This window comes from Branchiostoma lanceolatum, chromosome 9 (genome assembly GCF_035083965.1).
Source record: "Branchiostoma lanceolatum isolate klBraLanc5 chromosome 9, klBraLanc5.hap2, whole genome shotgun sequence".
Lineage (NCBI taxonomy): Eukaryota > Metazoa > Chordata > Leptocardii > Amphioxiformes > Branchiostomatidae > Branchiostoma > Branchiostoma lanceolatum.
Genome location: NC_089730.1, coordinates 9,992,491 through 10,019,179, shown reverse-complemented (window position 1 = coordinate 10,019,179; position 26,689 = coordinate 9,992,491). Strand labels below are relative to the sequence as shown.

Sequence of the window (26,689 nt, the reverse complement as noted above, 5' to 3'; positions counted from 1 at the left end):
AGCTCCATTGGTTAATGATTGTATAATGCCCTTACTTTTCCATTTCCTCTGGGCCCAGGTTGGTGGAATTTTAATAGTGCATGTACAGTTGTAGGTGGTTAAAAATTTTGTTGTAACAAAAAACATTTTTCACAATGTGTGTGAAGCATGTTAAAAGTTAATTCATACTTGGGATTGTAAGGTTAACAGTAACGCATTGTTGTTAAAGGCAATTCTGACGATGAGCAAAGAAAAATTGCACAATCTTGCCCAGCATTGCATTCATTATCCTGGGTGCCATCCTCTTCATGCCTATTAAATAACAGGGACTATCAAAATAGATTACCAGGGCGGCACTATCAAACATCCAAGTCAATGAAGAATACAAAGTTTAAGAATATTAACATATGGAAAAGGTTATTTGCTTGAATTTGAGATTAAAACAAAAAACCATAGTCATGCAGAACTGTCTTTACAAACTCTTGCCGGTATTAGTAAAGGCATGATAGATGTGACTGAATTTTGTGACGTCGCTGTTTCAGGAAGGGAAGAGCTCAGAAAGAGGCAGGTCGTGGTGGAAGAAGAAAGTAGCAATTTTCAAAGGTTGGTACTTTTGTGTTGTCTTGTATCAATACAGTACAACATGATATTAGAGCAAATTGCTTACAACACCCAAAAGATAAATAAGCAATATGTCCAGGTGATAGTTTTGATAAGAAATACATTTTATGCGGATTCCATAGACTTGTTCAGTTATTGTATTGCATACAGTGTATCTATGTATATCCAAAATGTTTTTAACATTTACACCTACATCATGACACATGTTATATCTGGAACTAAAACCTTTCAAACTTTCTTAAACATTTTTGCTGTTCCTAGTGCTCTTTTCTTAAACTATGTATTTCACACTCATTAATGATATGCTGCATTTTCACTATCGTTGTTGATTTGGATTTAACTCAATGACTCAAGACGTGTGCTTCTTTCTTTGTGTGTTTCTCTCTTACTTTCCTTTCTGCTCTTCCAGTGATAGGTGAGTATTCAACTGTCTTTCTGTCAGGGACAGTACAGGAAGAATTATGGGGGAGGGGGGCAAGATGGTAACCAAATCATTTACACATGAGAAAAACGATGTCAGAAAAAACTTACATTACCCACCCCACTATTCATCGTAGTCTGTCCCTAACTACTTTCTTTTTACTATATTTCTACAATCCTCTATTGCTTAAACTTGTATCACTGATACTGTTGCCCCATTTTATCAGGCATTGTATCTGTTTTGTGGAATTTTACAAGTCTGTTGTTTTTTGTGTTAGGCCCAAGGGGAAGCAGAAAGAAAGTGTCTGAAAGTGACCGAGATGAGCAGTCCTCGTCACCGAGCCCTGGGTTCATTCCCACTGTGGATGAGACCACAGAGCCTCAGGTGAGTTTGCTCTTGATGTTCTTTCTTGCCAGCTTAAAGAGATAGGAAATGATCTGGTATTGAATACTAGTAAAACACACATGTATGATGACAATCATGTAAAGATTTGAATTCGATAGAATTATAAGATTTTTGCACTGTTCTGTATGTCACTTTTTGTTGACAAAGCCACAGCTACTGCTTTTGTGCATTATGTAGGAATAAACACAGTATAAATTGTTTGAGTACAGTAGAATACTACAATGAATATCAACAGCATCTGCCTCCTCTGGGAGATGTATAGTACTAGTGAGATGATTTCAGGATTAAGTCCTGCTGGTATACATCGTGACAGGTCTAATTTTGTTTGTTGTCTGCAGGTGACTTCTGATGACATCTTGAACAAGTACCGTACCATGAACAAAGACATGTCTGCTGGTGATTCCGAAACAACACAGACAGATCACACCCCAGGTACAGGTCAAGTCATATCTACTTACAGTAGTAGGCATATAGTACTACAATAGTAGCTAGTGGGGAACATGTCATGTCAAATCTGGGTCATGTTATCTGTTCTTGTCTTGAGTATTCAGTACTTTGTCATACAGTTGTGACTGTAAGATATATAGTCCGGTAGTAAGAATGAAAAACGATAAAGTTTTTAACTTTGCTTTCTCCTTTGACTCATTTTTTGTGGCAGACACAACAGAAGATATCCTGGAGAAATACCGTGCTCTGCCCAGTGAGGAGTCCTTCAGTATCAGTTCATCCCCGCACGACAACATTGACGACCTGTCATCCAAGCGCAGGTAAGCTGAAACTACAACCTGCTTGTAGGCAACAGGTCTAAGTATTGAACTGCATACATTTCTGCATAAGCTTGACAATGGTGTAATGTATGTGTGAGATTTAAGTTAAGAAGGAACAAAAGCTTTAACATTCAGCAATTTAAGCAGGTGTATATACTGTTACTGATATTTTTTATTCTTTGTGTAGAGATCTGTTCTGGGTACATAAAAGTACATAAATCACTGTACATTGCTGTGGTTTCAAAGATACATGTATTAAATCTTAAGCTTATTTTGCCGCTATAATATCTTTCTCAGCTCTATGGGTGAGGACCAGATGGTCCCCACCACGCCCACAGACACGCCCATGGAGACCTCCTACTCCTTCCAAGACGCCAAGCGAAAGCTGCGCCTGGTTCTTGGAGCGGCCGACTTCTCCACTCTGCCGTGGCTGGCCAACTTTGTGTACATCCGTGCCAACAGGATGAGTTTCATCGCAGACGTGTACTGCTGTGGGGATGGCACCATCATGAAGGAGAATGAACTGACTGGTAGGTGCCTGGTACATCTATGTACAATACGTGACATTGTAGTTTTTTATGCAATACAATTCGCAATGAACAGGACACAGTGGAGAGGGTTGGAGAAAGACTGATTGCTGCTGCAGAGTGCCCAGACCACTGCAGCAGCAGAACACATGTACCTACTGATGCAATTTAATACTAGTGATTTTTCAGCAAACAATCTTTAGTAAGTCACATAAAATTGTAGTCAGAAGTTATGAGCAATGACTTAATATAAGGTAAACACTGCAACAGCTTAATACAAAATATGTACATATTTTAACTAAACTTTTAGTTATTATCATGATTGTAACATTTTGTAGTTAAGGTAAAGATGAAAGTGGTACTGAAGCTACGACCATCACCCCTACATATCATGTACCATACATGTATACAAGGTGCCCTGCTTGTATGAGACATTAAGATCTTAAATGTGACATCTGCAGCATTTCTTAAGGCCCAGCTGTCAGAGGCTATCAACCTTCAAGACAAGTCCCTCATCGCGCAGCTGCACGAGACGTTAAGATGTGTGCAGGAGTTTGACGATACTGGGTGAGAGTGGTTTTGTATCCCTGTTAATAAAAGTGTTATCTGTGTTGGTACATATTATACTGTTCTGTACAAAAAAGAGACATACATTGTCTTTAAAAGATCAGTTTGATTTTACTGAGCATTGCATATCAATAAAGGAAAGAATACCTACATTGATAGGTTAAAAGTACAGTCAAACCTGTCCTCATCAACCTCCCAAGGTACTGAGAAAAATGGTTGCCGAGGACAGGTGGTTGCTCAAGACAGGGTGGGTTTAACTAGGTAAGAATGGACGGGACTGTTTTAAGTTGGTTGCCTGTGCCAGGCGGTTGCTCGACTGTGTTTGACTATAGATTTTTTGGTCTTCAATACCACTTTTTGAAATTGATAACTAGACATTGGCTTTAACTTCTGTCTTTCGTTTGTAGCTGTAAGAAGCTGCTGACGTCCCTCCTGAGTGACTACAGAAGCCGAGCGCCGTACATCTCCTACCTGGTGCGCTGCAGACAGGGCCTGCTGTTCACTCAGGCTCACCTGGAGAGGCTACTGGACAGGATAGAGAAGTACGCAAATACTGTAAATTCATCTATTTTTGTGAGGACTAAATTTCAAGGTAGAAGAGGAATGAAGATTTTCATGATGTTTTAAGTTCACAGTTGAAAGGATTCTGTAGTACAGTAGTAATACATTGGAAACGCATTTTCGCAGTGTCATTGAGTCGCGGAGGAGAGGTCACCTTGAAAAGCACCTCGAAAATAAAACCACCATGAACCTTTCAACGTTTCAGTACTCTGTCCTGTACCATATAAAAAGGAGGTGGTTGGGAAATATTGTGAAAGGCAATTTTGTGAACCATACAAATTTCATGTAATTTGGTGACAGAATGCTACCTCGTCAGGATAAATCAAATAGCTCTTTGTTTGTGAAATGTCCCAGAGCAAAAAGTTTTTTATTGGTCAGAAATTACCCATGCAATGGCAGCCTTTCTAGTGCTGAATTGGTGCAGGGTTTACAATCACATAATTGATAATAGATAATACACAAGATACATATTTGCTCCACACTTTTCCATCTAAGGATATCAACCAACTTACTGAATTATGCATTGACTGCCATTCCTGCAGGGACCGCATGGTGTGCCACAAGTACTTCACGTCGGTGTGCGTGCGGCTGTTTCTGCAGCAGAAGGAGGAGGACATCCAGACGTTCCACCGCCGCTTCTGCGAGCTGACGGCGTCCGACGAGAAGACGGACCTGGTGGAGGAGTTCCTACATCAGCTGGGCGTCGCCATGTCCCATGATGCAATGTGGCAAGGTACTGCAAATCTTGTTGAATTTTCAGGTACTTTTTGTTACTGCAGAAAAGTTATACCAAAAGATAAGTAGTCCAAAAAGGGAAACAGCAGAGCCAAGGAGAACATTATGTAGAGGAATATTTTTTTATACTGAGCTTCCTACATGTTTCCAAAGCTCAGAAGGCTGCAGGTAGAAAACAACCTGTAGACATGTAGGAGGGTCAACTAATAATTTATAGCAATCCTCTTTCTCCGGAGTTATTGTTGGAAATCTTCAATAGAAATAATAGATTCAAAGTTTTAACTGTATCCTGTGTGTTGTAGAGAGATGAAATGAATCATGGTATTTATATGTTTCACTCTGTTGCCCAGTTGCCAACCCCACACAGTTAGAGGATGGGAACTTAGCGGTGGAGCGAAGTATCATGAGTCGTATCTACACCCACGCTCTGTATCCTAATGGGGATGGAGACATCATGAGAGATCAGTGAGTAGTTTTGTAGGATGCATTCATTCTGTGTTTAAGTTTTTGTATGTCTTAGATCTGGTCATCTTTCCTCAGGCTACTCAGGTGATTTGCCTATAAAATGATAATCATGAAGTAGAATTCTTCAGTTTCTCTTCTCTCTAGATCTATGGGCTTGAGTTTTGATTCTCTTTATCTCTTCTTTCAAAGTGAAGATTATGATGTGTGTTTTTGATGGTCCACATTTCCATTCGTTGATTCCTTCTACATCTATGTGTGGCAAGTGTTACATTGAGGTGATGCTAAGTTGTTGTGTTTGCCCGTAGACTGTTCTATGACCACATCCTGAGGCTACAGAAGGTGGTGACGGCCAGCCACAAGGCCCTGCAGGTGCCAGAGATGTACCGTCGAGAGGCCCCCTGGCCCTCCGCACAGAAGGAAATACTCACCATCAACGCGTACAAGGTAAACATGGGAGAAAGTAGCAGTGCAACAGTACTTTGTGGGATGCCTGTTTTCATATACATGTATATTATATATGTCTGTTAAAATGTCTTTTTTTTAAACGTTTGGAAAAAAACAGTTGTAGGAAATTGCAATTTGGTAGAGAATGCATGTGTACATTCTCACTCTAAGCTCTAAGCTGTAGATACTGTTAACTACCATCTTTCATTTCAGGAAATCGTTGTTTTGTTCTGTTTTACCTACTTGTTTCAAGTCTGTGTCTCTACCGTGTTTCTTGTGTTGCTCCACAGACACCAAATGACAAGCTGCGTGTGGTTTTGCGATGTTCTAACATCATCATGAACCTGCTGAAGATGGCCAATGAGAACTCTGTCCCTGGTGCTGACGACTTCACCCCAGTTCTGGTCTACGTGCTTCTCATGGCCAACCCACCAAGGTTTGTCTCCCCAGATCCTTACTACCCTCTGTTTTGTACAGAAAGTGTGGTGGCTTCTTTAGCATACCCATGGTGTAGCTCTCCTCAAATATGAGACCTCCAGCTTTAGTGTAGAGTGAAGAAATTTGTGTAAAGTGCCTTTGTAGCACTGTGTAGAACTGGTATAGGAGACCTAGTGTAGAACTGTAAGAGGAGACCGGGAGAGGATGTAGTATAACCCAGAGACGAGAGAGGGTCGAGATGTAGCTAGGTTCACATTAAGCCTTCACGTTGTGTGGGACCGTTCCGTCCCGTAGTTAGAGTAACAGCCGAAGACTACATACAGTCTAGAGTACGAGGCCAAGTCCATTGTCCCACCGTTCCCAAGGGCATGGAAGCCCTTGCTACCTAAAACTTATGACTGAAATTTCAGTTTCTACAAATGTACATTTAAGTTTAAGATGTAAGATATTCTATTATCTTTTTCAGCCTGTTGTCAACCATCCAGTATGTGAACAGTTTCTACGGCTCGCGGCTGGGTGGGGAGGAGTCCTACTGGTGGATGCAGTTCAGTGCAGCTGTGGAATTCATCAAGACCATTGATGACAGGAAGTGATGTCACTCAACAGGAAATGATGTCATTCATGGACTAGACAGACTGTTGCCTAGTGATGAAAAGTTATCAAGGATAAAACGGGAAGAAGTTTATAGTGTTGTGAGAAAATTTTGTGCAAAATAACTTTTTCTTTCAATAACAGCAGTCAAACAACATTTTTCTTACATCTCCTTCAGTGCAATTTTCTCCATCACATTTCCCCCCCAACTAACATCTGTAATTCTTCCTGTTCCATCCATAACAAGTCTATACTACCAAGGTATTGTGTCGTGCAAATAATGATCAAAGAGGAAGTAATATCACATGAAGGAGCTGATTCTATAACATAGGGGTTCAGGGTATAACAGATGAATATTGCAGAATACATATAGTACAGTGTATCAACAGTACCTAGCAATTTACATGTATTATTCACAGTGTGGCAGGGTTTGCAGACCTTACAAGACATGTTAGAACTGACCTCTGCAATACAGTACACATAGTAGCATGTATCCAACCTGCTTTATGTGAGAGTGTTAGCTTTAGGGAGTCGCGATGAGGTGACTGATGTGTGTATGGACATTGTATTCTGGTGCTGCTATCAAGATTCTATGGTCAGTAGCAACGGTGAGAGATGTGTTGTAAAAAAGTAAGACTTAAACAGTGAAACCTTTACCTAAACTTGTATGGTTGAGACACTAAACATATAAGGACTCTTGTTGTACAGTGTAGTTGGCTATGCAGCTGAAGCATACCTTATATACTGTTGAAAGCTCCAAGGTACACTAGTTAGTGTAGTGATGCTTTAATGTTAAAGCAATGGAATGGGCAATACTTATTCAACATGCCATGAAAACTTTCATGAAACAAGTTGTAAAATGTTTAGAACTAGTAAAGAAGGCAAACATGTAGCAATCTTAATCACATTGTGGCCTTTAACAAATCCATGCTTTAGTGTATAGTGCCACTCCCGATAGAACTAGAAGTCTATGAAAGACTATCAGAATTGTACAGACACGTCAAATCACTGGGGAAAGTAAAAATGAGTGACTACCAGTAATATTAAAAACAACAAAATTGAATAGATGGATATGAAAAGGTGATGAATATCTTGGTCAAAAACTAGAGTTTGGCCTTGCATCAAGTAGGCTGTATTTTACTGTGTCACTAATTATTTACTTAGTCAGTTATGCATTAGCAGACTTAAATTTTCTCTGGAAATCATGAAGGAAAAATTGATTTTGTATCATCCCCCTTTCTTTATTAAAGAAACAAGTTTTGGTAACAAGGGCATTCTAGTTGCTTCATCATATCAGCCATTCAGGTTCCTTGTATCCAAAAGTTAGTTGGAAACTGGGGATATTTACATCATCTATGCTGCATGTGCATGCAAGTTGTTATGGGCTACTGCAAATAATTCTAACACTGGTATACAACAAGATAAGATCTTTTTACTTGTCAACGATCATGGCAAGGTTGGAACTGTATGGTGACGGTACAAGACATCACAGCAGCAAATGTTAAATGTGCCATGCTATGACAGTACATTACAAAGGAGAAACTCAAAATTCTGTATGCGGGAAAACTTTGTACAGTTGCTAAGAGATAGTGTTTATGGTGACATGTGTATGTTGTTCCAATGAGTGATCGTGCTTGTGTGATCTATAACAGTGTACACGTGGGTAATCGTTGTTGTTGCTGGTATTCGTGTTCCGTGTAATTGTGGCCTTTACTGGACAATAGATCACAGTAGTAGACATAGGGGTCATAGGCACAGGAAGCCTTTGAGCTTATGATGATGCAAGTGAAGATGGTTTTGTCTCTATAAACTAGTTGTTGACTTGTTGTATACTTCACACATATAGATACACGAATGGTGCAAAACATACTACTTCATACTATGACACTAGTGATACTATGTCTAAGTGTCGTCCATACGAGTGTGCTAGTCCTGGCTTAGTGTCAAAATACTTTTACAAACCAAAGAATGACAAAAAAAGAGAAAAGTTTTCACCAGAAAGTTTGAGCCATTCACCAGAAATATTTTTTGAAAACTGCACGAATGTTTGGCAGTGGCCTAAAGTAGAATCAAATTTAAGCAGACAAATATGTGTGACTGTGTGTTAGCCAATGATCATATTGGATTCGTTGTGATGTGCTGTTGACTGAAAAGGTGATAAATTATGAATGCATTATTGAAAATTATTTCAGACCCTAGAGAAAGAAGCAAGTTGAATATGTTTATCTGGAATTATAGATAGTATACTAGAGACACTACCGTTTTTTTTTCAGCTCACTGAAGTAGCCGTTTGGCAATCAATTCCCTATTGGTTACAGAGTTAGGCAGCAGAAAGAAGGTTAACGCTGAAGCTGAATTATTACTACCTTAGCCTTGCATGGTAAAGACAAAAGAAATGGGAGTAAGCATAGATAGTGTCAAGCTTGTGACTATTTCAAAACGTAATTTTCCCTGCAGTATCAACAACAGGAAAACGTAGAGAAACAATTTTTATATATTGATGCTTTTGTAATATCTGCCAATTAGAGTTTGCAATTGATCACAAGCCATTTGAATGTTTCTGTAGTTATTGTAGACGGTTTGAAAAATCCAAAATGTGTAATTTATTTCAAAGCCTTCTTGTTCAACATGAAAATATTCTTTGCTAGATTTGTAAATAGTTTGACCTAGCATTATGGCTATGATGTGAAGCAGGAACTTGAAATGTCGACAACGTGTATAATTTGTGACATCTGTATGTGATGCAATGAGAACACTTTTGCTGTACCTTTGTCATTTCTGTTGAATTTTGTCAAATGTACAGGTTACACTATGTATTGTGCAAAAATGGCTTTTGTGATGTAATCTATATAATATTCTGACAATGCAGATCAATTTTGTCTTCTTCAATACCTTTGTCTCTTCACTTGTTTATGGTTTAGAAGAAAGTCGGATGGACGTTGATCGCTCTGATATCAGTGAACGCGTTTGCGGATAACTTGGACTATTATAAAGCCCCGTTTACACATGTGCGTGTATTCAAGTCCGTATGAGTTGCGTATTTTTTGTCTTAGGGCCCTGTCACGCCCGTGCGTATATTCAAATGCGCGTGAGTTGCGCATTAACATTTTTTTGGGTTTAAGTAAGGTTTGCGGGGAAAAGTTGTTTTCTACTTTGACCCACCGTTGTGCAGCCTAGTGATCGAACCTGAGAAATCACTTATTCGGCCGCAAACTTAACCTAAACCAAAAACATGTTAATACGCAACTCATGCGGACTTTCATATACGCACAAGCGTGACAGCCAGACAGGGGCTTTAGGTAAAGTTTGTGGCCGAAAAGAAAACTTTTTCGGTTCCATAACCAGACGGTAGGTAAAACTTAAAAACAACTTCATCCCGCAATCTTTACCTAAACCAAAATATGTTTATACGCATTGTGAACGGGGCCTTATGCCGAAGTGATTCGAAGTGGCTGGGCGCAGCCTGTGCCAAGGTGAAGCCGTAACGCAATAGCCGATGGTACACTCACGGCAGTGTGTGCGTGCAGTGTTTCAAGGCCAGAAGTATCAATGTAGTGACGCCATGAATTAATCTCCAAGCAGATGTTGGGGTGAAATGAACGTTAAGTAGCGTAAAGCCGGCTTGTCTGACAGCCGCTCGCCCCTACTCTCCAAGCAGATGTTGGGGTGGACACCTGTAAAGTTTTATGACCGGCCAAGAAGATATTGAGAGGGATATCGTAACGCTGAGCTGTGGGCTGCATTGCAGAAACACCGGCAGCGAGAGAACCACAGGATTTCAACGTTACACCGCCAAGATCTGCTTATGCGAGTTCAGACGATACCTGTAACCTGAATTGTGCTGAGGTGTGCGATTTTCGCGCCAAATTCATCGGACCAAGACGCTACGTCACCTCGCCCGATGCCAGGCTACCCAATCATCTGGCACGACAACACCCAGGCCACACCCCCACGGAAAGTGTTTGTCAAAATTCAAATCATCCAGCTGGGCCAATACCCATCCTTCTGAAAGGGGTTCTCTGACCCAGTCTACAGTACAGTCGAGTAAACAACTGCGAAAGATGCGAGTTTGGAACGATGCTGGTAACGCCATATGGGAATAAGAACCAGCCAACTGAAAGCAATTCTTGCGGAGAAGAAGTAACAACATAGCCTTTTCAAAGGTAGGACTTGCTCAAACTATTTGATTTTGAAGTTGTTTGCTCTGTACCTTTTTTATGCAGAGTCACAGTCAAAACTGGTTTAACACTAGGCAATATAATTAAGTATATCGAAGCTAGCAGTGTTGCTTGCAGTGTAGCAGCAATGCTATAGTCTACATTCACTCTGGTCTACATCATAACAAGGAGGTTATATCATAGCTACGATAGTGCTCTTTAGGTGGTAGAAAGCATGGTGAAAACATGCCGACCTGGCTATTCAAGACGGCCTTTGTGCTCGATTCGGAGTCCAGACTGTTTTGGCACTGCAGGAAAAGCCCGGTAATCCATATGGCCATGGGGGTTGTCAGTAGCCCGGCTGGGGTACGCTCGCTACAAATGTAGATTGGTTTGGATTGGAAATCAATTTATAGATCACGGATACACTTAAAACATTGTACAGCACCAGTCGCAAATTAAGTCCATTTCAGTTAAGGTGCTCAAAATACAGAATTTACGTGGGATACAGCATAGCAAGTTGCCTCGATGTGGCAAGCGTCGACTTATGTCGCTTAAGTGCTTGACGCCTTCTGCTTTCACTGAAAACACCATGGACTACCGCACCTCTGCTTGGAGATTATGTGTTGTGAGTTGTGACCTCTTGATGAACCCTCATTACATTCCTCCCGAGGCTACAGATCCGCTGATTCCGCTGACCTGGTTACACAGATGACGGGCATAATTTATCCTTGGCATGTCAAAATTCCGCCTGCCATAAGATTTTCCTTGATTTCTTTGTCAAAGCCAAGACAAATGCGTTGTACTAAGCTAATTGTTTCTGGCCTAGATTTCCTTATTGTGTTATAGGAATTTGAAGCAAGGAAGATGTAAATAATTTTCTTTTAGCTGTCGTAGAATCTCGTGATATATTGTTGAGTGTGTAACAGTCCTCAGTTGCATGTTATTTATAGGATGTTGCCTATTAGTCTAAAAGGAGATGTAGCGCTTGAAATCCTGACAGTGAGAATTGTTATAAACATTTTATGTCGGTTTGTTTATTTCCACAGTCAATACATTTGTTAAGTACGGGACTGCGGGGTTAAGTTAATATTTGATTTGCACGACAAATCTGCACGTTCATCATGACACAGGGCGATAGATAACCCTTAGATTTAGTTTGTGTCATCACAAATTGAGAAGCGCATTGACAGAGCTATTTTCATGGTTGACTTGGGTTGGGTTGACTTAGCTCCAGTTGCGTTAACCTGTTTCAGCTTGTTGAAGGACACATGACTACACCTGAATGGCGCACCTACATTGGTTGACATGTGTTTTTTTTAAGTGTCACGTCAGAGGTTTAACATCGGTGCTGGTGTTTCTGTAAACAAGGCTATATGTCACACCGGCGAGGTTTAACTCACAATAAGGGGTCTCACAACCATGTGGATACCTGGATGTATGGCAAATATTAGCCTCGGGTTAGGTGCAGACAAACACTGAAAAGCTTTGTTCACAAGAACTGGAGACACTCCTCTAACGTTCTATGATAATGGTGTTGACTCTATGTTCTTCCAGGGGGCGTGCATTTGTTACCATCACATATTTGTCGCCGTCAAAATACAACAGAGCTTGAGTTAATTAGCCTGAGTGCCATCCAATGTTTTTACTACCGGGGCTCTGAGTACACTCGCTTCCCTGTACAGTGGAACTGGGACGTTTCTAGTGAAAGAACCCATGACAATCACTGGGGTCAATCACCTGGTCTGTTAGCCTTTCATTAATCTAACGTTACAAGCAGATTTACCGGTGGCATTACAGTGTCCAAAGGGCAGAGAGATACTGCTTTTGCCCGTTGGATTCGGTTATATCATCTATTAATCTGCTTGGAGATCAGCCTTTCATACCGTTCTTTGTTGTTGAAGAAGGGCATCCATGAAGGACATGAAGGGGTCGTCATTGTCCCAATGTCTTCAAAAGAAAAGTGAGTTTCACAAGAAGACCAGCTCAGAATCTCCCTTCAATGGAAACACATTCTGCTGTACCACTACCGTCACAGTTGACATAAACCCGAACCGTTCAACAAGAAAGAAAAAATAGGTGTAATTGTTTATCTATTTACTGTTTTCAGACGGCCGCAGAGGACGACTCGCCCGACGTCAGCGCGTCACGCCATGATCAGAGTGACGTCAGCGTCACCATGCGGTGTAGCGTGCGACGTCTGGTGCTGTCCCTCAGCTGTCTCGTACCCGTCGTACTCATCTCTCTTCTCGTTCCCGGGGCAGTCTACCTCAGACATTTTGGTCTTGACCAACAGAGAAAGCTGACCTTCAAACCAGGGTACGTTTGACGTTATTTCTTTAATTTGGTTGGAATGACAGATTACTGAGTACAAAGCGATGTCATAGATGTTATAAAACGGTGGATTTAAGCGGATAATTTGTAAGTTTGTTTTTTCTAAACGTATTTCTTCTGGACTTTTCTACAGGCACCCATCTCTGAAGAGACACTTGAGCTCAAACGATGACAGAGCCAGCAACACCGATGGAACAGACGGGAAATTGCAGGCGCTGTTGTACAGAGGACAGAACGAGGTTTTACCTGTCCCTAGGCTTTCTCCGAATGGCCCCGAAGCAGCAAAGGACATCGCAGAAAAACAGAGAAAAAAGTGGAAGAAGAAAGACAAAGAGGAATATTACCAGCAGAAACGTGAAAGAGTGCAGAAGATAATGGAGACCACTGTCGAGTCCATACCAGGGGAGGATGTGTACGGAAAGGACACGTCCAATTTGCCCTGGGTGAGATTTCATTTCATTTGCTCACTTTTCAGCTTCAGTCATCTGCCGATCTTCTTGTCTTTATGGTTGACGGGACAAATTTCTTACCCTGTTCATCTGCCATTTTGCACACAGAAGTGCATGTCGTCACACCGTCTCCATGACGATCCGAACATGGAGTGGTTCTCGAGCAAGTTCGTGGACGACATTCCAGTCCTGATGACGTCACGTGACCTGACGGAGGCGGAATACAACAGACTGAAGCGTTTTCCACTCCCGTATGGTTTTGACAACACCCCCTTATCTGGTAAGTTGAAGCACCTTTGAGTTTGTAATTATTACCGTACTGTCATTAAGTTGGTGCTGTATACAAGGGTGTATGTGCTTACTTGCTCCTCTTCTACAGCTATGTACCACGCCCAGTCATATTATGATGCTGCTGTACATGTCTTATATAATTTGACGACGTTTCACAAGTACAAATAAATGTAAAGATGTTCTGTTTCATCTCCACAGATCTAGAAAAAGGGTTGACTTCTCTGCCGTTATCGGAAGGCGGCGCTCTTTTCAGCGATCGGTCGGGTTGCAGACGATGTGCAGTCGTCGGAAATGGCGGGAGTCTGAAGGGCTCCAGTGCAGGCAGCGATATAGACGGACACGACTTCGTCTTTAGGTAAAATCTATATTCCTGGAGTTTGATGTTTACAGTCGTATTCCTTCAAAACAGGTCAAATCTTTTGACAGACAGAGGCGGAATACAACAGACTGAAGCGTTTTCCACTACAAATGGATTTGACGACATGCCCTTATCTGGTAAGTAAACACAGAATTTTCTGATACATCCTTTTTTTCCTGTACAGGGTGAACCGAGCTGTCACGTCAGGGTACGAGTCAGACGTGGGCACCAGGACGTCCTTTTATTTCTTCACGGTCAACACGCTGTTGGGAACCCTGCAGCCCAGCTTTAAGGAACCACAATTCCACGTGCCAAGGGACCGGGTAAGTCACACCAAGTGGACTACATGTATATCCGACTGTTTTTTTATCTCTCAGCTCGTGTGAAGTCAAGGGTGTTGTTCATGAATGTCTGAATGAAATACACATTGTAATTTGTAACACACCTGTTCTTTTTCTGCAGGGCATTAAGTATATCCTGACGATGTGCAACAGAAGAGACTACAAGTTAGTGGATACCTTAGCGTGGGGTGCACCAGTTGACGCCAAGGGCATAGACCGATTGTAAGTACTAATGATATAGAAAACATCATGTCGATGTAATCATAAGAGCGCATCTGTTTTGGGGACTTAATTTGTCTCAAAAGTAACTTACCCCTAACACGACGAAAATCAAGTTGCAACATTCCTCAGTATGAGTGACCCATAACTTCGGACGGTTTGAACGTATAAGTAGACAATGTTGTTTACTGATCAATGTAAAGTCACAATGCAGTTTACTACAAGTTTAACAGTAAACCTAAATTGCATACCATTCTCCGTCTATCTGGTTTTCCTCAGATCTGTAGAAATGCTGTCCAAACTCCACCTGGGTAGTGACAACATCAGACTGTTACATCCAGACCTTCTCAGATACATCAATAACAGGTAAGGCCCTGCACTGGAAGTAAAAATTGTCTAAAAAAAGTAGGTTCAACCGTTGTATCTATAGGTTGTATGACTTTGCTTCCAATATGCCATTTGTCATCATAAACATTTAACATGTATCTAATGTATCTGTATATCTAGTTGCAAGTCTCACTTTGGTACATCGCTGGAAACATATCCTAAATGTTCTATATGAATAACGATACTCAAAGTGGACTTTTATTTGTCGTGAAGCGCACCTCTAAATTAAGAAATATGATACTTAGCTTATAGCGCTTCGTAAGGCACACACAGTGTATATACAAGCGTATTTATGTCGTTTTCTGATGCTTGCAAGTGTCTTATTTTATGCCTGGTTTTCTTCGTCAGCTGGCTGAAGTCCAAGAAGAGAAGGTACTCCGTGTACCGCCCCAGTACCGGCGCCATAGCTGTCTTCACCGCGCTGCAGACCTGTGACCAAGTCAGTCTGTACGGCTTCGGCAGGACCGATGGCCAATCCGTCCACTACTACGACAACGCGTCCTACGACATGACCACAGTGGTGAACCACGACTTCGACATGGAGTGGAGACTGTGGAGGAAGCTGGACCAACTGGGCGTGGTCAGACTGTTGCCATAGGAACTAAGATGACTGTTACTTAATTCTAAGAGCTCCAAAGGGGAAAAAAGTAACGTGGCCACACAGGGGCCAATGGCTGTGTCAGTAGGGAGAAATGGCCTACCAGGACCTTCATATTCCTCAGTATTCCAAAAATAGGTCAGATTTTTGGTAAATTTGTCTGACGCATTAGGACATCCGGGTCCTAATAGATGGATGCTGGGATATGAAGGGAAGACAACTCAGTTAGAGACTGAAGAGTCTCGTTCCCAACGTACTCTGATGCAGGCCAACGTGTTAACGGTACACACAGTGCCGAAGGACAATACCTTAAAAAATGGTGCAATACATGTACACCTGTGATTAACAAGGGCTCTAACAAGAATACTACGACTTCGAGGAAAGTGTCTATAAAAGACGTACCTTCTACATGGTCCAAAGTCGTTACTATCTCATGTATTGAGGAAGACCATCGTGTTGATACGTATCTACGATTGAAAAAAGCCGTATATTTTTACATCTTAAAGTGATGATCGTAATATGTGTCCTGACGTTGTCAAACGTTATCAATAAACATGTTCTGTCAAATCCTGCAGCTGCATTCTTGACATCATGAAAGCTGTAACGTTTTGTTTATGCTAGCTTTTTCGATGGGTACAGTTATTACTAGATGGATCTACCATACTCATACTGGATCGACTGATCTCGACTCCTGGAGAATAAGGACACACATGGTACAAAAATCATCCGGAATACCAATTTTGAAAGCGGATGGCTTCAAATATGTGAATGAGTGATCCCTTCAGCATAATTCGTCTCGGTAGCCATCCCAAAATGATAGTTTGAACTATTACTCCGTCATGTAACGTTATGTACTTCAATGAGCCACTCCTTAGTAAACCATGTCCATATCTATAAAACCATATACAGTATAATTATGTCCACCAGGAACGCAGGGAGGTTCTGAAGTCGGGATTTCGAAGTTCGAGCAGTGACGAGAAGCCCCTCTAGCGACAATGCAAAGGCACTGCAATTGTCATTTCATGACAAGCATTCGATCCAAACTTCTGAAATTGACATCTCATGAGAAAATGACTTGCACAGTGACACAAAGTCAACATTGACACTGCAGTAATTTGTTGATTTTCCCCTCACCTTCAATGGAGCAGCCCGCCCAGGTCTACACATGTTTGTATGATGGGCCAACCGACCGTGGTAGTCTTATGAATTGTACACAGTAAAAACAAGGAGGTTAAAGGGACCATATAACCTCCTTGATAAAAGCAAGGAGACCCCTTGGTAAATTATGTATGTTATTTTTGTAAACCAGGCAGGTATTGCTGACTGTCCTATCCATCTGTGCAATGGAACAGCCCACCGGCCGGGTGCGTTTGTCAGTGACTCAGTATAGTGTCACGTCATTCAAAGTATTGCATGACTTGCATATTTGTTTGCATTGCTGGCTGCCCTACCCATCTGTGCAATGGACCAGCCCACCCGGGTACGTTTGCCACAGTATAGACTATAGTACTCTCTAAGCAGAGGAGTGGTTCCGTCTATGTGGTTTATATAGAGAGAAAAATATCAAAGTAGAAAGCCCGACAAAAACGCCTAAAAACACGTCAAAAACCAGCCGGACCCACTCCTCTGCTTGGAGAGTAACAGTATAGGGACACACGTATTGCATGACTTTCATATTTGTTTGCATTACTGGCTGTCCTACCCATTTGTGCAGTGGAACAGCCCACCGGGGTACGTTTGTATACAGTATATACTAATAGGGTCACGTCCTGGGTCACGTCATTCAAAGAGAGCTATGTTACAGAGCTCCAGGAGCCACACAGGAGCCTGAGTCCACTGCAGCATTCAGCAACAGACTCATACTGTCAAAGAAACATGGCGAAACTTATCACCGTTTTCGGATCAACAGGTTAGTTTGTCATGTGACCGGGGAGCAGTATGTGTGACCATGTGTAACTTCAACAGTATATGGTCGTATATGTGTGACAGCTGTAAAAAAAGGAGCCAGAATAGACCCTCCCCCAGGCCCTGTTGTCCTTCAACAATTCGCTATTCACCAGCCTGTGTTTTTGTAAGGTTTCAGATGACGTCTGGACAATAAGCCCATTCGTAGATGCGAGTACGCATGTGCAATGGCAAAGATGAAGGCCCCTGGCTTGTAAACAGTTTTCGTCTCTGCACATGCGTACTCGAATCTACGAGTGGGCTTATTACAGCATTCACATGCTGTTCATTTTTAGACATCGCAGGCCTTTGAGACACTGACAACTTGGAGTCGAAAAGTTCAGTCATATGTCATCCAAATTATACAGCATCCGCCTGAGGCTGATTAAACTGTGAGAACAGAACTAGTGACAGGTGTCAAGCTTCAGTTTTCTTCAGTTATTCACTGCTTGCTTCCGTTTGAAACGTAGGAAAAAAACAGCACTTCACTTCACTTCAGGGCCGACCTGGACCATGTCATCCATTGCGTTTCCTTTGCATTGACCAGCAGGACCACATAGTGTTGGTTACTTGTGATGCATGTTTGTGCCGCCGGTTGTAAAATTTAATAATTCTAAGTACTTAGACTGTCCAGGAGTTGAACCGTTAATTGACATGGTCTGTCGTCTGGACAAACCACAGATATATTCAGAGCTGTCATCGCAGGTTAGAATAAGCAAAAGTATCATGTAGTTTTACCCTTGACTCATGTGGGTGCCACCGTCTTGTTTTGTCACATGTTTTACTCTCTCACATATTCATCTAGTCGATATCTTTGACAAGCTAGCTAACAACTCACCCACCTGTATCAGGAACGCAGGGAGGGTCTGTCGCCACCGCCCTTCTCAAGCTTCTGAAAGGCCAGGATTTCAAAGTCCGGGCTGTGACGAGAAACGCCTCTAGCGACAAAGCTAAAGCACTGCAGGCGAAAGGTGCCGAGGTTGTTGTGGCAAGTCTGGACGATCCAAGCACACTTGGACCTGCCCTGCAAGTAAGGGATTGTCTCGAAATGTGCAGCTTGTTACCAGAAAATACGTATTTTGTTAAATCTTGTTAGCTTTTTGTTTTTCAAAGAAGATTCATGATTTCTTAGCGATTAGTCAGTGATCACCGGTATCCGGATTTCTTACAATGATGATTAAGACAAAGCCGATGGAATGGTTGGAACGTCAGATAGAATAAAAGCATGGATATGATGCAATGGACTTACAGGGCACTTAATTCATTTTTCCTACACTGATACAGGGCTCACACGGGGTCTTTGTGACGACCAACTATTGGGAACATATGGACCAGGAGAGGGAAATCAAACAAGTAAGAACTGCACCTCTCAACACTGTTCTTCCACGTCTTGTTCAGAGTTCAATTTATCATATTGAAACAAAACAAAATCCTTTCTGGAAAACAGCAGATCCGATCCTTGAAAGAATAAGCCCACTCGTAGATTCGAGTACGCATGTGCAGTGTCAAAGGTGAAGGCCCCTGGCTTGCAAACAGTTCTCGTCTCGACACTGTCTCGGTTTGCATAACAATAAATGGCCAGACGGCTTTCTTTTATGGTGTCATGGGCCTTCACCTTTGACGCACGCGTACTCGAATTTACGAGTGGGCTTATACGTCTGATTTTGTGTGAGTATGAGTATGAATGTGTGTGTGTGGGGGGGGGGGGGGGTTACGTTTCTTCTTAATTATGTACTGTTGCCTTTTTTCCTCCTTTCTCGTTTTCCAGGTGATTCTTGAGTAACTGTATGTTTTATATTCACAAACAACTATAACAAAGGGCAAGGCCATAGCCGACGCCGCCAAAGCTGCCGGGGTGCTACACGTGGTGTTCAGCGGCCTGGAGAATGTTGAGAAGATCGCGGGGTTTCCCTGTCTTCACTTCGACGGCAAGGGACAGATAGAGGAGTACATGACCTCACTCAAATTGCCGGTGACTTTCGTTAGATACTCAGCCTACTACGAGAACTACACATCTGCTTTAAAGCCACAGAAACTTGAGGACGGGACGTACATTGTGGGTAAGCAGGCCCTAGTACTTGTTATCTGCCTTGATATTCATTGTCACAGGGTTAACAATTAGCCAGGCTAACAATAAAAAGCTACAATCTAGATCGGACATACAATAAAAACAACAGCAAAGGTTAAGGGTCGGTTGGGTAGAAAGTAAGAAACGATTGGTTTATATTGTCATACCAAAGTTCACGCGAACAAAATTGCTTCATCGTAAATCAAGTATACATGCAGCCATTAAAGCTTTAAGCCATATTGACACATCTGTAATTCCCTAGGAGTCCCGATGGAGGGCGCTGCAATGGACATCGTTAGTGCAGGAGATATGGGCCCTGCTGTCCGGACGATCTTCAAGAACAGGGCGGAATGGTTGGGTCGGGCTGTCGGCTTCAGCGGAGACAAACTCACCATTCAGCAGACAGCGGACATTCTCTCCAAGCACCTGGCGCCGAAGGTGTTCAAGCCTAGCGACGTGAGTATATCGCAGTACTAGATCATTCAAATGTCACTGGTACCCGTCAGTCATTCAATGAGAACGGTTGTTATGTCAAAATGAAAAAGGTACTACAGGCTCCGTCATTGAGGTGTCGCCAAAAAAGCGACGAAGAACGCGTGAGCTCGAAGAGCTTTTTTCAGCTGTTGAATTAACATTTCGTATCGTATGTCTTCTCATCTTCCAATGGACTCGGTCATTTACTCAATCATGCACTCATTTCATCATCATAGCTTGTCGCTGTTACTCTCCACCCAGTCCAGTGCAGTAATACGTTGGCTTCTCGACGGACTCATTCCCTCTCTACCCCATCATACTGTCTTCTAGATGACAGCTGACGCGTTTGGCCAGCTGGGTTTCCCTGGAGCTGACGACCTCGGAAACATGTTCAAGTTCTACCGACTTCACAACCCCGACCGAAGTGTGGAGCTGACCCGCCAGCTGCACCCCGCCGCCAAGACCTTCGACACGTGGGTGGCAGAGAACAAGGAGGCCCTGCAGAACGCCCTGGACTAGCCGGTGTCTGTGGAGACAAATAAGCACCTCATGGATCCAACCTAACTTGTCATACGTCTGAAGTCGTCTTATGATTAGGTCCCAATTGGAAAAAGGGGCCCTGTCGTGTAGTTCACGGGCTGTTTTTAAACTTTCGGGCGTGACCCCTACGTGACCCCGCGGGACACCCTGTGGCTACCTGACTATGTTGGGGCACACCCAGGGCCCGCGGTGACTTTAACCCGATATTAGTGGTTGCTCTTATTCTCTAGATCTGTCTTAACTTGTGTATACCGAAAACGCCCCTGCATATATATTAAAAGAATACTGAAAGAATGTACATGAATTGTATCATTTTGGCATGGTCTTGAATCGCTTCATAAACCTAAGATAAGGAATTCGATTACATATGTTTTAATGTTTTCTTCGTCTTAAAAATATTAACTATAAATGATTACATTACACGTCTCTCCGTCCGCAAATAAGAACGGGTCCGCGTTTTAGAAAAAATAAGCGTGCATCAAGTAACTGATTCTTGTCGTTCAAACAAGAGGCCAAAACGTGTCTTCAAACGCAGCATCTTATACAGAACACAAGTGCAACTTGACTGAGTATCCTGAGATTTTAAACAATCGACTGCTTCTCTTTTCAAAGCAAATAGATAATCAAAGCGAAGCGCCTGATTTAGCCATAACATTTAAGCAAAACTGAGACTTGTGTTTAGATCTAAAGCAATGTTATGAGGCGCCCTCCGTGCAAACCTGGGAAATTGCCATCTCACGAGAAGATAGCTTCACAATCGAAATCATGACTTGCGCACATCGTCAATACTGCAGTAGTCTACCCATGACTTGCACCTTTCCCCCCTGACCAATCGTGAATTTGCATATTTGTTTGCATTGCTGACTGCCCTACCCATTTGTGCAATGGAACGAGGTGTATATAAAAGGTCACGTCATTCAAACTAACTTGCCAGAGCGGTTACTACGGGGTACCTAGAGCGACACAGAGCACGTGTAGTGTCCATTCGACTAGCAACAGAAGAATCACAGCAATATGGCGAAACTCATCACCGTTTTCGGAGCAACAGGTGAGTTTGAAATGTCACCGAGAAGCAGTTTATCTAAACAGTGCATGTGACAGCTGTGAAACAACGGAGAACGAACCCGCCTCCTGTCGTCGTTGAATGTTTTCCCTGTCTGGAAAATTGCACCATTCACAAGCCGTTCATTTTCAGACATCGCCAGCCTTCAAGTGAGGCAGACAACGAGTCGAAAAGTCATATGTCAGGCAAATTCTACAGGAATAGCCACTGTGAGAACAGTACAGGTGCGGTAAAGCCGTGTGGTAGAGCCGTGCGGTAAAATCCAAGCATTCTAACCGTGACTACAGACTGTCCAGGAGAGGCGTTGTTTGCATAGTCTGTTGTCACGGCAGTGGTTGACAGTTATTTACCAAATGTCAAAAACGAGACTGAAGGAAAACAATAATTCATGACGTTTTTGGGTCACTGTGTGTTGATCTGGTACTAAACAATTAACACCCCATTGAGGTAAAGCGTTCAGGGGGTAGTAGTGCACACATAGGTGGTTTGCTACTTGGGATCATTTTGAACGAGTTCGGATCGGGTTGTGACGAGATTGGTGTGGAATTGGCTGCAGATATGTGTCCGACCGGCAGGGCCAGGAGGCCATGTGTAGCTTTTGGTAGTATTATGAGTCTGTTTGCTGTTTTTCTGTTCTGTAGTGTGCCCCATCCTAAACCGAAAACTAATTGGGTGGTACTTCGGCAAGTGTTGATCATCCGTCCGTGGTCTATTCAGTGCGTGGATGAGGATAACATCACCGCCGGCTTTAGACTGACGACGGTATAAGGTCGTGCGATTATTATATAGCGACAAGTACGTTCTACCCAAATGCATGATTCTTAATGGCATTCAATAATCCCAACACCATAGATATCGTTGGCACACACTGCCGCTATACTAGCATTACAGGTTAAGTAAGCAAAACCTATATTATAGTATAATTTTACTATCAACTTGTATGACGGTGCTGCCATATATACATCTTGTTCAATATGTCACATATGCTTTACTGAGAGGGCTCTCTCACGATCCAGCTTTCTCACATATTGGAATCTTTAAAAAAAAAGTTAACAACATGTTCATCTTATTAGGAACACAGGGAGGGTCTGTCGCCAACGCCCTTCTGGAAGACCAGGATTTTAAAGTCCGGGCTGTGACGAGAAACGCCTCAAGCGACAAGGCTAAGGCACTGCAGGGGAAGGGTGCGGAAATCGTCCAAGCCAGTCTGGACGATCCAAGCACGCTGGGACCTGCGCTACAGGTAAGGAACGTTCTCAAAATTTGCAGGTAACGTAATATGACCAATTAACGTCCGATTTATTCAAAACGTATTTATCTTAAAACCGCGCGGACAGAGCCAAATTTCAAACCCATGGGCAGAAATATCAGCTCTTCTAAAAGGAAAATGTATGGTCTGTAAGTTTTTCTCCGCCTGTTTAACGCCATGCGAGCATGTATTTAAACTGAGGTATATTATGAAGAATTGTGCTAGGGTAACCCATTATCGTCCACTTCTGAATCTTTTCCCTTCTAGCGCTATGCTTGAAGAACATAGACCAGAAAAAAATGCACAGTAACTGTCCAAAGTAGTCTGCAGACAAATGATAGTAAAATCACTATGTCTGTCCGGCCACTTGCTTAACGCGATGTAAAAAAAAATGTTTATCTGTAAATTTCCCCCACATGCGCGGCACGTGGCGTTCACGTGGTGAACGCATGGCCATTATGTTTTGCTGTGAAAAAATTAAAGAAATGGCTAAGGATCATACTTATGATTCCTTTATTGCTCATGATAACAGGCTTTGGCATAATACACCGCGACATGTGGACATGAGCCAAACCGGACGTAAATAGGTTCTGCACGTAAATAGGTCATGTTACGTTAGTAACATATCGCACGTTTTTCTCCCTCGATGCGATTCATGATTTCTTGGCGATTAGCCTAACATAAGCTATGGTATCCAGGTTTCTTCAATGACGATCAAGACAAAGCCAATGGAATGGCTGCATCTCGATCGTAACGTCAGATAGTCAAATACAAAAACAATCTTACTCTGTGATTCACTATGGTCGTTGCCCTTTTTTTTCCTACAGGGCTCACACGGGGTCTTTGTGGTGACCAACTATTGGGAACATATGGACCAAGAGAGGGAAATCAAACAAGTAAGAATCGTCATTCATACTGTTCTTCCCTGTGATGTTCAAAATGCAGCTTGCCATGTTCAAACAAGACGACAGAATTCTTGGAAAAGTGTCATGTCTAAATTATGTTTCTTCTTGATATTGCGCACAGTTGTCTCCAGTCTTGTTTTCTCACTTCTTATGTGGGTCGTGGATAACTCTATTTTCATATCTTCACACCCACCAAAGGGCAAGGACATAGCCGACGCCGCCAAGTCTGCCGGGGTGCTACATGTGGTGTTCAGCGGCCTGGAGAATGTTGAGAAGATCGCGGGGTTTCCCTGTCCTCACTTCGACAACAAGGGGCAGATAGAGGAGTACATGACGTCACTCGAATTACCGGTGACTTTCGTTAGATACTCAGCCTTCTACGAAAACTACATCAGTGGTTTAAAGCCAAAGAAACAGGAGGATGGGACGTACGTCTTGGGTAAGCGGGCCCTTGTACATGTTAACCTTACTTGTATTAATATCTATTGTGACAGGGTTTGCAACAGGTCGGTTGTATTTCTGATCACTTTTTGCTGGGCCGCTAGATCAATAATGAGTTAAGGTACCTGTGCAATGACAAGGGGTGGGTTCGTAAAAATGCGTAGCGACTACTGTTGGTAGTCTAAAGTTCAAATTTCCCCGAAGCAAAATCGCTTCATCGTTTATACTCAGTCGCCAATCAATGTGTAATTCCCTAGGAGTCCCGATGGAGGGCGCTGCAATGGACATCGTCAGTGCAGGAGACATGGGCCCTGCTGTCCGGGCGATCTTCAAGAACAGGGCGGAATGGCTGGGTCGGGCTGTGGGCTTCAGCGGAGACAAGCTCACCATCCAGCAGACAGCGGACATTCTCTCCAAGCACCTGGCGCCGAAGGTGTTCAATTCTAGTGACGTGAGTCTGTCGCAGTACTCGATCATGCAACTGTCATGGATACCCGTCAATCATTCAATTGGAAAGTCAAAAAGAAAAATGTACAACAGGCTCCGTCATTGAGGTGTCGCCAAAAAAAGCGACGAAGAACGCGTGAGCCCGAATGAGGTTTTTGCTGTTGAGGTAACATTTCGTATCGTATGTCTTCTCGTCTTCCAATCAACTCGGTCATTTACTCAATCATGCACTCATTTAAGCGCTCACCACTCAATCACTCATTCCCTCTCTATCCATAACCGGTGCAATGGCCTAGTTGGTAGAGTGCTCGCCTTGCACACGGTAGGTCGTGAGTTCGAACCCCGGCCGGGTCATACCAAAGACTCTAAAAATGGTACATACTGCTTTCTCTGCTTAGCACTCAGCATTTGGGAAAGAGTATGGAAGTTAAACACACATCACTACCAGCGGACCAGCCCCCTGCTGTAGTGACTTGCACAAATATGTGTGGCCCAAGGGCTATAGAACTGGAGATGGGCGCCACCCCTATGCGTCTTTTCAAGACGCCCGGGTCACTTTAACTCTCTATCCCGTCATACTGTCTTCTAGATGACAGCTGATGCGTTTGGCCAGCTGGGTTTCCCTGGAGCTGACGACCTCGGAAACATGTTCAAGTTCTACCGACTTCACAACCCCGACCGTAGTGTGGAGCTGACCCGCCAGCTGCACCCCGCTGCCAAGACCTTCGACACGTGGGTGGCAGAGAACAAGGAGGCTCTGCAGAACGCCCTGGACTAGCCGGTGTTTACACGTGGAGAAAAATACTGAGCGCATTCATCGATCCAACCTAACTTGTCATACATCTGATGATCTGAAGACGTCTTATGCTTAGGTCCCATATTGGAAAAAGGGGCCCTGTCGGGTAGTTCACGGGGTGTTTTAAAACTTTCGGGCTTGACCCCTACGTGGCCCCGTGGGACACCCTGTGGCTACCGAACCATTTGGGGGCACACCCAGGGCCCGCGGTGACTTAAACCCGATATTAGTGGTTATTCTTATTTTTTAGATCTGTCTTAACTTGTGTATACCGAAAACGCCCTACATATCTATATTTAAAGAATACTGAAAGAATGTACATGAATTGTATCATTTCGGCATGGTCTCGAATCGCTTCATAAACCTAAGTTGATAAGGGAATCGATTACATAAAATTATGCTTTAATATTTTCTTTGTCTTGAAAATATTAACTAGAAATGATTACATTATAAGTCTCTCCGTCAGGAAATACGAAGATGTCCGCGTTTTAGTGTAATTCATGTCGGGACGGGGGGGGGGGGAGTTGTGATGACACGAAGGTGACGTAATTTGTACGAGTGAACGTGATCTGGTGTTACTGGATACTGTTTATGTCAGGAAGTTATGTTTTTGTATTTTTGCATCATTAACTATATTGGTGTTGAAGTAAAAGTATTGTCCGGGAGTATCTTTTTTGTAGCGATCTGGCGACTAGTATTGAAGCCTTGCCAGTACACCCGAAAAGAAGATGGCGACTGGAAATAAGGTGTGAAAATCCAAAGATGGCGGTGCCTATCGACGGGGGTATGCGCAAGCATAGAATAGGTGGGCGATAATAATAAAAAGAAGCGTGCATCAAGTAACTGATTCTTGTCGTTCAAACAAGAGGCCAAAACGAGTCTTAAAACGCAGCATCCTATACACAATACAAGTGCAACTTGATTGAGTATCCTGAGATTTTAAACAATCGACTGCTTCACTTTTCAAAGCAAATAGATAATCAAAGCGAAGCGCCCGGTTTAGCCATGACATTTAAGCAAAACTGAGACTTGTGTTTAAATCTAAAGCCATGTTATGAGGAGCCTTCCGTGCGAACCTGTGAAATTGCCATCTCACGAGAAGGTAGC

At 42.8% G+C, this 26,689-nt stretch overlaps 4 protein-coding genes across 6 annotated transcripts in view; all 4 read left to right on the top strand.

Moving 5' to 3' along the window:
* The window catches only part of LOC136441199 (GTPase-activating protein and VPS9 domain-containing protein 1-like), a 30,304-nt gene extending 20,894 nt beyond the window's left edge, over window positions 1-9,410 (top strand). For all 3 annotated transcript variants that reach the window (XM_066437339.1, XM_066437338.1, XM_066437337.1), the window contains 12 exons: window positions 522-582; window positions 1,299-1,405; window positions 1,765-1,858; window positions 2,085-2,193; window positions 2,491-2,723; window positions 3,182-3,287; window positions 3,695-3,829; window positions 4,391-4,581; window positions 4,934-5,048; window positions 5,354-5,492; window positions 5,783-5,928; window positions 6,397-9,410. In XM_066437339.1, the coding sequence (XP_066293436.1) occupies window positions 522-582; window positions 1,299-1,405; window positions 1,765-1,858; window positions 2,085-2,193; window positions 2,491-2,723; window positions 3,182-3,287; window positions 3,695-3,829; window positions 4,391-4,581; window positions 4,934-5,048; window positions 5,354-5,492; window positions 5,783-5,928; window positions 6,397-6,523 (1,563 nt within the window). In that variant the 3' untranslated portion in view covers window positions 6,524-9,410. The remainder of the gene's footprint in view (window positions 1-521; window positions 583-1,298; window positions 1,406-1,764; window positions 1,859-2,084; window positions 2,194-2,490; window positions 2,724-3,181; window positions 3,288-3,694; window positions 3,830-4,390; window positions 4,582-4,933; window positions 5,049-5,353; window positions 5,493-5,782; window positions 5,929-6,396) is intronic.
* Window positions 9,411-10,364: 954 nt separating this feature from the next.
* On the top strand, window positions 10,365-16,227 carry LOC136441878 (alpha-N-acetylgalactosaminide alpha-2,6-sialyltransferase 2-like). Its single transcript, XM_066438418.1, has 9 exons — window positions 10,365-10,684; window positions 12,789-12,997; window positions 13,146-13,455; window positions 13,570-13,741; window positions 13,951-14,107; window positions 14,295-14,433; window positions 14,573-14,673; window positions 14,950-15,036; window positions 15,406-16,227. The coding sequence occupies exons 2-9, from the start codon at window positions 12,858-12,860 to the stop codon at window positions 15,653-15,655; spliced, it is 1,356 nt and encodes a 451-aa protein (XP_066294515.1). The 5' UTR covers window positions 10,365-10,684; window positions 12,789-12,857; the 3' UTR covers window positions 15,656-16,227.
* Window positions 16,228-17,226: 999 nt separating this feature from the next.
* Window positions 17,227-20,975, top strand: LOC136441781 (nmrA-like family domain-containing protein 1). The gene is made up of 6 exons (XM_066438259.1): window positions 17,227-17,564; window positions 18,451-18,629; window positions 18,884-18,952; window positions 19,419-19,659; window positions 19,930-20,123; window positions 20,472-20,975. The coding sequence occupies exons 1-6, from the start codon at window positions 17,531-17,533 to the stop codon at window positions 20,658-20,660; spliced, it is 906 nt and encodes a 301-aa protein (XP_066294356.1). The 5' UTR covers window positions 17,227-17,530; the 3' UTR covers window positions 20,661-20,975.
* A 137-nt stretch (window positions 20,976-21,112) lies between these two features.
* On the top strand, window positions 21,113-25,958 carry LOC136441782 (nmrA-like family domain-containing protein 1). The gene is made up of 6 exons (XM_066438260.1): window positions 21,113-21,729; window positions 22,818-22,987; window positions 23,821-23,889; window positions 24,097-24,337; window positions 24,597-24,790; window positions 25,376-25,958. Exons 1-6 carry the CDS (start codon window positions 21,696-21,698, stop codon window positions 25,562-25,564), a joined length of 897 nt encoding a protein of 298 aa, XP_066294357.1. The 5' UTR covers window positions 21,113-21,695; the 3' UTR covers window positions 25,565-25,958.
* Window positions 25,959-26,689: the final 731 nt, after the last annotated feature.